The sequence below is a fragment of the Tupaia chinensis genome, unplaced genomic scaffold, assembly GCF_000334495.1.
Source record: "Tupaia chinensis unplaced genomic scaffold, TupChi_1.0 Scaffold144899_1, whole genome shotgun sequence".
Classification (NCBI taxonomy): domain Eukaryota; kingdom Metazoa; phylum Chordata; class Mammalia; order Scandentia; family Tupaiidae; genus Tupaia; species Tupaia belangeri.
The window spans coordinates 1,850,843-1,864,775 of record NW_006204759.1 but is presented as its reverse complement, the minus strand read 5'-3'; the positions used below and the strand labels follow the sequence as shown (position 1 = coordinate 1,864,775).

The window sequence follows — 13,933 nt, the reverse complement described above, 5'->3', positions numbered from 1 at the left end:
GCACGCGAGCACCGCTCAGCCTGAGGGGCTAATATCCCCCAGCCAGTGAAAGTACCTGTGAACGCCTCACATCCGACACTGGATCTGACTGCTCCTCAGCCTCTTCTTTTTTACAACAATTTTATTTAAATTTATTTATTTTATTTTAAATTTGATCAGAGAGGGACAGAGTAAGGGGGAAGAGGGCGAGGGGAGGAGAGAGAAGAAAGTGAAAAAGCAAGCCGCCGGTTCAGGACTCGAACCATGGTTGGCCATGTGGGAGTACAGCAGTCTTAAGTACCACGCCACCTGCCAGTCCCTCATTTTTATTTTTTAAAAAAGAAATTATTGGGACCAGAAGTTAGCGTAATTGTTATGTTGCTGAACTCCCATCTAGGCAACTGCAGATCTTCGAGTTCCGGACCTGGTGGCTTAAACTCACGCTGGGTGCGTGTGCGTGCGTGTCCAAGATCCTGAGAGGAGAAAGGAGAAGGGATTGCGGCGTGGCCATCCCCCCCGGGGGGTGGGTGTGATTTTTCGTTTTCTATCTCTCTGTCTGACTCTGTCTTTCTGGCGAGCGCACATGCCCCATAGCAAAAAAACCCCTCTCCGACAACAACAAAAAAAGGAATTATTTAATTTTACTTGTCACCATTTTTTTTAAAGAATTCCTAGTTTTGTTCCATTTTTCATGAACTTAAAAAAAAATATTTATTTAATTTTATTTATTCATTTTTTTAAAAAATTTGATCAGAGAAAGAGAGAGAGAAAGCGAGCGAGCGCACGCTGAGAGCGAGAGCGAGCTGCTAGGTCTGGGACTCAAATCGTGGTCAGCCATGTGGGAGTGTCCAGTGCCTTAACCACCATACCACCTGCTGGTCCCCAGTCATCATCATTATTTTTTAAAAATTTTGACCAAAGAGAGAGAAAGAGAGAGAAAAGAAGGGAAAGTGAGACAGCAAGCTGCCAGGTCTGGGACTCAAACCATGGCTGGCCATGTGGGAGTCTATTACCCTTACCACCATGCTACCTGACACCAACCCCCCTTTAAAGGAATTATTTATTTATTTTTATTTGTCATTATTATTTCTTTTTTAAACTACTCATCTTCTGGATGGGTGAGTACTTCAATTTGCTGGAACCATCACAGAACAGAAACGGAAACACGAACCCCAAGGCAGCTGACAGCAGAACACAAAGCCTGATTCTGCCCACTTCTTCCGGATTCCTCCGAGAAGGACCTCTCTAGGAGTTCTCCACGGTTTTCTGCCTCTATACCCCTGAGGGCTACAACAGACTCCTGGCAGGGAGCCAGGAGTCTGTTGTTGGCTCTTTCACTCCTGCGGTGAGTCTCAACCATCAGGCCAGGCCCTGGTCAGCGCCCCAGAAAGAACTCTAATTCTGGACTAACACCTGGCAACTGGCATCAGAGACCAGATTTCAAAACCCACCCTTTCATACAGTCTGCTGCAAGCTTGTGTGAAGAAAGTTAGGAATGTAGGGTACCTTGTCACCTTGGCCCAGGTTCTCCGATTTGACCTCGTATAAAGTTTTCCAGTTGGTGTTGCTTCCTATACCTCCTCCGCTCTTCAGATCAGAGATGGAAACACCATCTAAGGCTTGTCCTTCTGAGTCGAACCTAAACGAATATGCAAATGACAGGTACTTCATAGAGCTCGCAAACGTGCTGCTTGTTTCTATATGCCAGAGAGAAGTTACTGTCCCCTCACCCAACTCCCACATGGGTCAGTCACGGGGGCTGAAGTTAGTCTCTTCCTAATGTTAAGTCCACTGAAGAAATGGAATGACCTTTCTTTTGATCTCAATTGCTTTGATGCCCCCCAGTGGTCAAGACAAACAGTGTCAAAGTACCACAGAACCTTTTCTTAAATTAGCCTTGAGAATCAACAGTGGCTGGAGGGCCCAAGGCCTAAAAACAGTAACTGTCAACAACCAGAGAGCTCCAATGCAGACCTCTGTGTAGTCCTCTGGGCCACTAAGGCTCACTCTCAGTCAGCAGCTGACTTTTGATCGTCACTGAGACACATTAGTATGAAAAGGGACAGTCAACGTGTTGTACTAGGTTGGCAAAAATGTTTCCATGGTGAAAGATCTTTTAAGTTGGCTATATATAGTCTAAATGATGATATAACCAAGAGTAATTTATCAAAAGGCATTAATTTGTTATCTTGGAGATTTGTCTTCTTAGTGACATTTCACTTATGCCAATATTAAGGTTAAATTAATTTGTAGTAAATTATTATTAATGTTGAATATACTTTTCAAAAAAGCTTTACTTGTTTATTCTACAAGCAAGAAAGACAGAAAGAGAGAACCACCAACAGGTTCTCCACACCACGACACATGCACCTACAGTTTCCGTCAACCCAGATCATGGGCACAGGAGTGTTAGGATGCTCAGAGAAGTCTCTGGGCATGAACTCGGAACCTTCCCATGTGGGTCAGCCTAGTGGTGTCATATTTTACTACTGCTCCACCATCTGGCCCCATTATACTTCTTGATCCCCTATCAACTGACATAAAGAAAATGAGACCAGGACAAAGTGGCTCAGGAACAGGCTTGTAGCAGAGAACCGTCCGTCTGTGGTTAGAAACAAGCCCACCATCATCCGAGAGGTGGATAACTAACAGCTAACCACGTGTAGAACAGGCTCCTTAAAAACGGAGTGGATGTCGCCCTCCGCCGCGGACAACTGCCTCCTCATTCCATCAGGTAAAGGCTAAATCCGTCACAGAGGCAAGGTCCATAAATCTGTTTCCCCACCACTAGCTACACAAGTTTATGGTTTCAAAAACTCCAAGGAGACATTTGCCACCAAAGACAGCTCATCAGGAGTCAACAGAGCAAGGCGAGAGGCAGCCCTCCTACAATAAAAATCCCGCATTGTTACAGCCAAGATCTAAACAGCTCTAATCCTTGCCTGGGCGGGGGGTGTGCACTAAACTTCTCTTTGATCAATGCCAAGTTATTTCATTTTGGGGACAGCTGTGTCTTTTTATGTTGACTGGGATCACAGTTATTGACAAGCAAAGTATGAAGACCTTAAATGTGGGCATGCAATTAACCCGGGGTCAAGCTCCAGAGTCTGAAAGAGAAACAAGCAGTAAGAAGAGACCAAAGCTGTGGTTGTTTCTGCTCAGACTATTCCCTGTCCCTGCCCGCAGTGCAGTGTTGGCTAGGAACACTGTGAACTCTGAGATGTGCATGGCCCTGGTCTCGGGGATGGCTTCAGTGACATGGACACTCCAGTCGGTGTTTCAGGAAACTGCTCGAATATGAGCGCTATTGGTTCACATTAGACTCCAACGGAAGTGAGGAAGCTGTAGTATGAGCTAATTCTTAGTCCCTAAGACACAGGTGGAAACCGACACCCCCCACACACACACTCTATAGCCATACAAATGATTTAAGCTTGGGCTAGTTGGAGTGTTTTTCCTGACCACATCAATTCTTGCATACCACGTTTCAGTTAGAAGTGCTCTTTCAAGGCGGAGATTTAATGTCCTCAATAGCTAGACACAGCGAGGAGATTTTAACAGGCTCTCCTCATCCTTTCAGTGCTCTGGGAATAACAATATAATGCCAACAGAAAGCCCATTGTTCTCCAGACACTGTATCAGAGTCTGGTGAATACACACTAGAAGATGTGATCGGCACCCAAGTCTTGACAGAATAAGAAAGCGTCTTCTCCCGCCACACCACAGAAGCCCGCGGCTTAAGCCGAGGAGAGAACGACGCCCTTGGCTTCCGGCACTCAGCACACGGCTGCAAAGCCTGGCCGCACCCTGCCTGGGCGAGACCCAGGTCAGCACGCCGCGCTCACAGTCTAATCGCCTCATCTGACTCCCCAGGTGTGTCGCGGGGTTACAGGTCTTGGCAGTTTAAGGGCTTGACAGCCCTCCTCTCAGGAGGCGTAATGCCTCTGAGAAATACGGCAACGGCTCCGTTCAGCAAAGGCTTCTGCTCAGCAAAGCGCTCACATGTGATCGTGATCTGCTCTTCTCGAAGGCCAGGCTCGAATAACCCCTTTGTTTAGCCCCATAGAACCTACCATCCACGAAGTTTATAGGCCTCTGGGATGTCAGGATTCATAATGACAGTGCTTGAAGATAAGACAGAGAGGCTCCGGCCACCAAAATCCGAAACTCTGGCACCTTTGACAGCCAACACGGGCTGTCTAGAACCATCAAATTTATCAGCCTGCAAAACAAACACCAAACACACACAAGCGTCACTGGCAGGAAGAACACAGAAGGTTTTTATGGAGAATGGTCAGTAGTAGAGTGACTGCAATCAAATCTGTACAAGACAGGTCTCACACCAGAACCTGCTCAGAGCCACATCGAAACTACCCTCTCACTATTCCAGACTTAGAGGAAAGAGCACTTGACTATGTGAAACTTAAATCACACCAGATCTCGCAGAAGCAAGATACGAGATTCCAAGTATTTGCGGGACAAGACGACCCTTCACCACAGACGTGGCCGAAGCCCCACGGCTCACAGGACAAGACAACTACATGCTCTGGCTGCTCGACACAAAGCACTTACATCTTCTCCCCAAAGAGTAGTGGTCACCACTTTCCCTGACGTGTCCATCAAATAGATATTTCTCTTAGAGACTTCTCTGTTGGTAGATTTCACTGTGATTTTAGTGGCGTCTTCGTAGCTCTTGCAGACCCCTATTATGTCTAAAACACAGGCACAGCGGGTTAGCAGAGGATGGTCAGGCGCCCAGTGTAACACGACCCAAGGTTAAAAGGCAAGCACGTTGGTCTCACAGCTCCCCTACGCACTGCAAGCCAGCGAGCCGAAAATCACAGCCTCTGTCCTCATCCGCGGACGTACCTACGAGCGAATCTTTAGACTTGCTCTCTAGCTCATCGATCTTTGTGAAATCAAACTGAACAGTAGGTAAGTGATGATCATCTTCACAGGGCATGACAGAAGTCTCATTATTGAAGGTCATCTCATAGTCGTTTTTAACAGTCGTGAATTGTTTGTTGGCAATCTTCAGGGTGCCTTTTGAGAAATAATACACCTGCAAAAGAGGCAAGCCGTGGAACGTGGGACAACCCATCAAATCAGACGTAACGAACCCTTACCGCCACGCAACTGTCTGGTGGATGGGAGTCCCCTCATTCTCACCCCACCATCCACCATCCACCTGTTCTCAGTCCTAAAACACCACCACCGTACCTTGTTCACTTCGATGAGGGGAAAGAACTTGTCCACTTGCTCATTGAAAGCAGTAGCTCTGATTTCACCCTGCAGAAGCAAGAGAAAGCAGGTTACCTTGGGGTACTTGGTGTCAAGTTAGACTAGCGAAAAACACATCCCGTTAGCATCAAAATGACATCTTTCGCACTAGGACCTGTGGACGCTACGGACATCTCAGAAACACACGCGTTAGTCACAGACTCAGTCGCTCTGGCGCACGGAACACGAGAAGTTCGACTTGCTGAACCTGTAGTCATGTTGTATTAACTTCGAGGAAGAAACTTAAAGCAAAATCCCCAAACACCAGCGAGTTTAATATTCTGACAATAAAAACCCAAAAAAGTTGGCTGCTTAGCCGTCCGACCAGAGTCCCGGGGAAACGTGCTGAACCTTGACGACCGGCCGGCGTGCCTCAGTGGACACTCTAAGCGTTGGGTTCCCCTTCAGGAGTGAAGTTACGCCTAAACTGTGCTGTCGTGTTTTCAAGTTGCTTATGATCTGTGTTTTGCTTTTACTTTTCTGCCAAAATGCTAAAGACGGGAAAGAAACTTAAACAAATGGCTGACATTTTAGCTGCCTGCTATAGATGAGACTCATAGATAGTAAAAAAATAAATAAATAAATAAGGTTCTGATACCAATTCTGCCACCACACCAGCATTTGGGGTGTTACATCATCTTCTAAAAAAGGGGGGAAAAAGCAACTATATTTTCCTGTTCTCTTGGGGGTTTGAACATAGCAGTTTTTAAAGAATGTTTGAAGTACCTTTTAGAAACCAGTGGGCAGAGGAGGGACCAGCAGTTAGTGTAATGGCTGTGTTGCTGAACTCCTATGTAGCCAACCGCGGTTCGAGTCCCGGACCTGGTGGCTTAAACTCACACCAGGCGCATGTGCGTGCATGCCCAAGATCCTGAGATGAGAATGGAGGAGAAGGGATTGCAGTGTGACCATCCCCCTGGGGGGTGATTTCTCGCTTTCTGTCTCTCTCTGTCTTTGTGGCGAGTGCATGTGCCCTATAGCAAACAAAACAAAACACCCACCTCTCCAAAAAAAAGAAAAAGAACTGTCAAGATTCCATGGCTTAGGGGACCAGCAGGTGGCATGGTGGTTAGGGTGCTGGACACTCCCACATGGTTGACCACGGTTCGAGTCCCGAACCTGTCAGCTTGCTTTTTCAACCTGGCTCTCTGTCTCTCTCTGGTCAAATTAAAATAATAAAATAATGAATAAATAAAATAAATAATTATTAAAAAAAAGTTTCTTTAAAAAAAAACAAAGATTCCATGGCTTAGAAATGGTTTATCTCATGATCTCGGTTTTGTTCATTTTAAATAAAGCATACAGTGAGTCTGCAGTCGGAAGCTCTTTCCCACAACACCATGCACTTCACGAGGTAGCAGTGCCCTCCGTGGTGGCCCAGAGCCCCGCTTTGCTGGTGAGCAGCTATCAGAGCCTAGGGCTTCAACTAAACCTGCTGGCAAATCAGACTCAGTGTCTCCAGGGTCTCCTGTTTCTGAGGCTACTTATACATTTAGAAAACCAATTTCTGCTGTTATTTTTTTAACGCTTTCTTCAAGAGCAAGGCTTTTACTTATGACCTTTAACCCTCTATCCCCAGATAGCACCAAAAGACAACAGAGGGAGGGAACAGCAGATGTCATAATGGTTACACCACTGGACTCCCACATGACCAATCACAGTTCAAGTCCCAGACCTGGAGACTTGAAATTCACGCCAGGCGCATGTGCATGCGTGCCCAAACTCCCAAGAGGAGGATGGAGGAGAAGGGACTGTGGCATGGCCATTTCCCCAGGGGGTGGTTTCTCACTTTCTCTTTGGCGAGTGCACGTGCCCTATAGCAAAAATCTCTCTTAAAACAAGCAAACAAAACAGAGCAAAGACCGGTCTTTGTGTTTCTTTCCCACCTACTATCATTTTCACCTCATAGGTCTGCAGAGCTGAGCCCTCTGCTTCCCAAAGAATCCGCTATTCCCGTCTCTCCACTTGGCAATACTCACAGTTTCATCGACTAGTTCTATGGCGAAAAGCTTCCCTTCCCCTCGGGAATTGCTCCAGGTCCGGATCTGACTTTTGTTGGTAACACGAGCACAGATGGTCCACCTAAAAACCAAGTAGATTACATTAGTGTTTAGAGTCTTACTTGGAAAAGGTCAAGTAAGAACCCACCTTCCTATGGCCTTTCCTCTGCATATTCTATTGTTCAATGTTAGCTATATTTTAATCCAGCTAATTAAAACCCTAAGATGACAAACGGCCTTGACAGACTACAGAATAAGCAAATAGTAAAACATGCAAGGTGTTTTTTTTTTATTCTCTTTTGTAATTGAGATTTATTGGCTGTGTCAAGGATTAGTACAGATGTTTCGATTTGTACCAATTCTTAACATACGTACCAAACATTTAAAAAGCCAAGTATAGTGATGCTTTTTAAGTTATTCCAGTGACATTCCAACTTCAAATTTGTAGGCAAATTTTCCTTAAGAGGGTATCAAGAACCACTGTCTTCAGATGTTGAAAGTTGTTATGTAAGTCCCATCAAATCACAATTTAGTAGCATACACACTACATACTTCAAATTTCCAGTCTTTCACAGCACAGTAACGGAATTATTAGGAAAACTGGACTACCACAACTAAAGATGTTACAGAATGCACACAATTCTGACAGGGAGAGCAACAATCAAAGAGTGGTTTTCTTTAGGAAACAATACTACTAAAAAACATAATAGAAGTCATTTAAAATATTCAAGACACATTAAATGCATGACTGTGACTCCAAACTGACATTCAGTATGCTTTGTATTTAGGATATAAAAACTTACCCCCCCCATGGAATGTTAAGCTGACACGTAAGAGAGTCAAAGCCTCCTAGAAGTCAATATCCCACTATTTTCTGGTTGTACTGAAAAATAAACAACCACTAAATGATTTCACCTCTTAAAAAAAAAAAAGCATTTACACTTAAAAAATGGATGAGGTGGGATTTTCTCCTTCTTAAAAATGTTCCTAGAGCGGGAACCAGCAGTTAGCATAATGGCTATGTCGCTGGACTCCCACGTAGTTGACCACGGTTCGCGTCCCGGACCTGGTGACTTAAAACTCACGCCGGGCGCATGTGCGTGCGTGCCCAAAAAAAAAAAAAAAGTTCCTAGAGCTACTAAAAAACTTGCATTTACAAAATAGTTGATAAAAATATTCCTCTGGATTGTACAAGAAGGGAGACAGGGACCATTGATAAGACATGGGATAGGACATTACTCAGACTTGACTTCTTTCTCGCCTGCTTCATCAGAGGGTGGACTCTCATTTTTAGTTTCTCCGTTTTCTGCAGGTAAATCTTCTTTAGTGTCTCGGTTGGCCACTTCAGCCTGTTTCCCCTTTGCTCCCCTTTTCCCTTTTGTTTGCACTCTTTTGTCTGAAGATTTATCCTTCCCTCCCGCCTTTTTTGGCTTGTCTCCAGTTCTGCAGGAGGTTTGGCTGACGACCTTGCCAATCTCCTTGTGGGCTCTTCCTTGGCCGCCCCCTCTGCGGAGCTGACCTTCCTCTTGGGCATGCTGGCTGTGGACAGGGTGCGTGCTGGGTGCCTGATGAGGCCGTGGCGCGCCTAGAGCCTTGGCGGAGTTGAGCAGATAAAACCACCCGCTCCTCCCGCCACCCGAGCTGCTCCATGCAAGGTGATTTAACACTAACTCATTCTCCTGTCAAATAAGTAAATTTATAAACTCTCTCCCTCCTCCAAAAAGCATCACCAAGGCAACAATATCCCCTTAATGAAAGGTTCTAAGTTGGAAAATGCAGTAATACCAGCAATTACATTTTGCCACTATTTTCAATGATGGGAACTGATATAACTGGTGTCGAACTTCGGTCTCATTTCTAATGCAACTGAATAAAAATACATGGCGTTGGTGAGCCACCAAAGGAAAACACTAAAGCAGTGTGACCTTACAGAGAGGCCAGAGACCAAGGAGGCCCAGATCTGAGATCCAGCGCTGGTGCCCACCTTGAACAAGGGTGCTGGACGTACTAGTTCCCTTACTTACAATTTCACAGGAGAAAATGGCTTCCCTACATTCTACTGAAGAATAAATAAAAACCTAACTGAAAGCATTCTGAGGAAAGAACTCACTCATTTTCAACTGCTCACCTAAATTTTTTTCTTTATTCATGACAGATTGCATGCATACAGACTTGAGAGTGAGAGATGGGGGAGGGGGAGAGAGAGACAGAGAGTAAGAGAGAGAGAGAGAAGCGCCCTCTGCAGGGGCTGGTCCCGTGGAGATCCCCTCCCCCCAGTTCATCAGCTCGCGGGCACTCGAGTGCCCAGCAGGTCTCAGGCTGACCAGACCAGGGACCGCAACCATGGTTACTGTGTGGCATCCAGCTTCTCTTGGGCAGCCTATTACTGCTGCACTATAGAGCTGGCACTCCAATTAATTTTTAACAGCAAAAAACGCGGCAAATAAAAGAAATACACGTTCAGAGCATATTAACTTTGTTAATACAAATAGTGCAGATCACAGTAACAATTTTCAGATTAGTACATCTAATCACAGTAACAACTTTTGGACTAAGAGTCACCTATTTATATATGAGAAGACGAAATGCCTTCTGTATTAGCACACGCACGTGTTTTTTTCACTCACGAGACTACCAAATGATTCTTTCATCACTAAATATTCTTAACTTCAACTTCTCTCAAGGTGAACAAAAACTCACAAGCTATGGTAGATTGTTATTTCTGTCATTCTTGTTGAGAAGTCAAAGTTTGCCAGAATTTATACCCTTTGCCCCCTGCCAAAAAGAAAAAGAAGGCAGGCAACCCATTCTATGTGGTGGTGACCCTGAAGTTCAGGTGTAACTCAAGAGTCCATGGTAACTTTTTTTTTTTTTTAAAGGCTTTTGCCATAGGGTATGTATGCTGAGAGACAGAGAGAGGGAAAGTGAGAAATCACCGCGTAGGGGGGATGGCCACACCACAGTCTCTTCTCCTCCATTCTCCTCTCAGGATTGTGGGCATGCACACACACAAACGCCCAGCATGATTTGCAATATGCTGGGTCTGGAACTCAAACCACGGTCAGTCATTTGGGAATTCAGTGCCTTGACCACCACACCACCTGCTGGCCCCCCATGATAACTTCTTATACCACTTTGTCAGGACATTCCAAACTTACTTGGATTGGTAAGGGGTGAGGCTGGCAATGGGCACCACTTTGGACTGTGTGCCCCCAGAAGTGTTGGACAGGCTGGCACCTCCAGCTTTCCCAAATATCTTTGAGGCACCGTAAGCCTTAGATGTACTGGAAGCTTGAAGACACAAAGAAAAAGGACAATCACTGTTCTACTTAACTTTTATAATAAGTTTTACAATAACTCTTGATTACAGAGGTACCACTAGTGTAATTATACAAAATGAGAGGCAAATGTTTTTCCTTTTTAGTATCCAAGAGATATGGAGATCAAATAGAGACTGAAGCAAAAGGCTAGAAAAAGCAATCTCGAATGAAGCCCAGGCACACGGAACTTCACTATTATATTTGCTGACTTAAGCCCTGAGAGCAAGATAATAGTGGTAATGAATCCAGACACGGCTCTTTCAGAACTCCACCCTCTTAAGCTTTGCTCTCACATCAATGGACAAGATAATGGGTCAGACAAAGAAAATCCACTTTCTTGACGGGCAGAACTGATGGCAAGTCACTGCTGCCTAAGAAGAAAAGCAGAAGAAAAGGCCAGGATGGAAGGGACCCGTGGGTGAACCATCTGAGGTGTAGGATACTCATCACAAATGCATCACTTCGGAACATCCCCAGAAAGGGACCAGCAGTTGGTGTAATGGCTGTCGCTGGACTCCCATGTGGTTAACTGTGGTTCTAGTCCTTGACCCAGTGGCTTAAACTCACGCCGGGCAGTGTGCGTGCGTGCCCAAGTCCATGAGAGAAGAATAGAGGAGAAGGGATTGTGGCGTGGCCATACCCCCTGTGGGGTGATTTCTGGTTTTCTGTCTCTCTGTCTCTCTGGCGAGCGTACGTGCCCTATAGCAAAAACCTCTCTCCAAAAAACCTCTCCACAAACAAAAAAACCCCAGAAAACCCTCAGCTCTCAACTAGTCTACAGGACTACTAAGTCTGAAATGCAATCTGTAAGTCTGAGTTTGGTTGGTAGTAAAGGGCAAGAATCAGTTTTTGATCAAAATGTGTATAGGTGGGTGGCCACTATGACCGCCTTTTTAAGAATTATTCTATTGAATTTTATTTATTTATTTATTGTTTTTGGGGGGGAGAGGTTTTTGCTATAGGGTGCATGCGCTCACCAGAAAGACAGAGAGAGATAAAGAGACTGAAAGTGAGAAATCACCCCCCAGGGGGAATGGCCACGCTGTAATCCTTTCTCCTCCCTTCTCCTCTTGGGTATGCACGCACATGCGCCCGGCATGAGTTTAAGCCACCAGGTCTGGGACTCGAACCATGGTTGACTACATGGTAGTCCAGAGACATAGCCATTACACCAACTGCTGGTCTCCATTTATTTATTTTAATTTGACCAGAGAGGGACAGAGTGAGAAAGAGAGAGAAAGGGAGAAAGCAAGCCACCCGTTCTGGGACTTGAACCATGGTCAGCCATGTGAGAGTCCAGTGCCCTTAATCACCATGCCACCTGCAGGCCCCATTCCCTGTACTCCTTTACACAGGCCTAAGTGGCTGCCCTTCATTTGGAAAACATAGGATTTAATATAGATGCATTCCTTTACATGCATACTGCGCCTGGAAAGCTTCAGCCTCCGAATGCAGATAATGTAATTTTGTTCAACGATCTCATACCTTTTCTAGCAAAACATTTCATTGGAATATAATTTGGCTAAAAAATATAAATCCACGGTTTATCCTGCATTTATTTATTGAGTTTCCATGGCACACTATTCTAGATATTTGTAGCACTTAGTAAAAAATATACGTAAGAGTGTCCCAGATCCTAAAAATTTTCTAATGTAACTGGGGAGTCATGGGAAAACAATACACACACAACAGAAATAACTACCTCAAGATCACGCAAAGAAGCACACGTACTGATAGAATTTATGTGTGTGCACACACATAACATACAATATACAATTTTATAAACACATGCACACAGGCATTCGTTCATCCCGTGTGTGTGTGTGTGGTTCTAGACAGGGCCTCACTGTGTCAAGATCCTCCTTCTTCAGCCTCTGAATAACCTGGATTCCAGTTGCACTGCACCCAGCTTTTTTTTAAAGAATGATTTTATTTAACTTTTAAAAAATTTATTACTATTATTATTATTTTCTAGTTTGATCAGAGAGAGACAGAGAAAGATAGAGAGGGAAAGTGAGAAAGCAAGCCACCAGGTTCGGAACTTGAACCATGGTTGGCCATGTCGGAGTCCAGGGCCCTTAACCACCACGCCACCTGCTGGCCCAGTCCCCAGCTTTTTTTAAAAGAGAGATTTCTGCTAGGGTGCATGTGTTTGCAGGAGATACAGAGAGAGAGAGAGAGAGAGAGAAATCACACCCCAGGGGGGATGGCCATGCTGCAATCCCTTCTCTATTCTCCTCTCGGGAGTCTGGGCATGCACACACATGTACCTGGCATGAGTTTTAAGTCGCCAGGTCTGAAGTTCAAACCACAGCTGACCATGTGGGAGTCCAGCAATATAATCTGCTGGGCCCCACCCAGGGTGGACCAGGCATGGAACCAGGCCTCCCACGTGGCCTCTGCCTGCTCCACATTTTCATCTAAGTACTTTCCCCTTAGTACACATCCCATCTATCGTTTTCTTTCTTTCTTTCTTTCTTTCTTTCTTTCTTTCTTTCTTTCTTTCTTTCTTTCTTTCTTTCTTTCTTTCTTCCTTCCTTCCTTCCTTCCTTTTTTTTTTTTTTTTTTTTTTTTTTTCTTTCTCTCTCTCTCTCTCTCTCTCCCCCTCCCTCCCTCCCTCCCTTCCTTTCTTCCTTCCTTTTCTTTCTTCTTTCTCTCTCTCTTTCTTTCTTTCTCCCCCCCCGCCCCCCATGCCATTGGATTGTGTCATTCTGGTTACTGCTCTTATTTCTCTTTTATGGGTCTGTCTTAACATTCAGTTCACTTTCTTTCATCAATCAGCTTAAGGAATCTTAACTATTTTTTTTTTTGGGGGGGGGAGGTTTTTGCTATAGGGTGCATGTGCTCGCCAGAAAGACAGAGACAGAGAGACAAAAAGTGAGAAATCATCCCCCGGGGGGATGGCCACGCTGCAATCCCTTCTCTTCCATTCTCTTCTCAGGATCTTGGGCACCCACACACACGTGCCTGGTGTGAGTTTAAGCCACCTGGACCAGGACTCAAACCGTAGTCAACTACATGGGAGTCCAGTGACATAGCCATTACGCTAACTGCTGGTCCCCACTACATTCAGCAGTTAGTGTGGTGGTTAAGGAGCTGGGTTCCACATGGCTGATCACAGTTCTAGTCCTGCACCTGGTGGCTTGAAAATCACAATAGATACATAAATAAATAATTTTTAAAAAAATGACACAGGTAGGGCGACAGGGTTGGCAGATGAGAGAAAGAAAGCCACCAGGTTTAGGACTCAAACTGCGGTTGACCATGTGGAAGTCCAGTTAACCATGTGGAAGTCCAGTGGCCTTAACCATCATACCACCTGCTGGCCCCCATATTAATTAATTTTTAAAAATA

At 45.1% G+C, this 13,933-nt stretch overlaps 1 protein-coding gene across 1 annotated transcript in view; it reads right to left on the bottom strand.

Moving 5' to 3' along the window:
* RPA1 (replication protein A1) overlaps nt 1–13,933 on the bottom strand; it is a 103,066-nt gene that overhangs the window by 20,547 nt on the left and 68,586 nt on the right. Inside the window, exons 6-12 of the mRNA XM_027767899.1 lie at nt 10,418–10,550; nt 7,239–7,341; nt 5,200–5,268; nt 4,849–5,041; nt 4,552–4,691; nt 4,053–4,201; nt 1,486–1,618 (exon numbers count right to left, since the gene is read on the bottom strand). Coding sequence (XP_027623700.1) covers nt 1,486–1,618; nt 4,053–4,201; nt 4,552–4,691; nt 4,849–5,041; nt 5,200–5,268; nt 7,239–7,341; nt 10,418–10,550 — 920 coding nt within the window. The remainder of the gene's footprint in view (nt 1–1,485; nt 1,619–4,052; nt 4,202–4,551; nt 4,692–4,848; nt 5,042–5,199; nt 5,269–7,238; nt 7,342–10,417; nt 10,551–13,933) is intronic.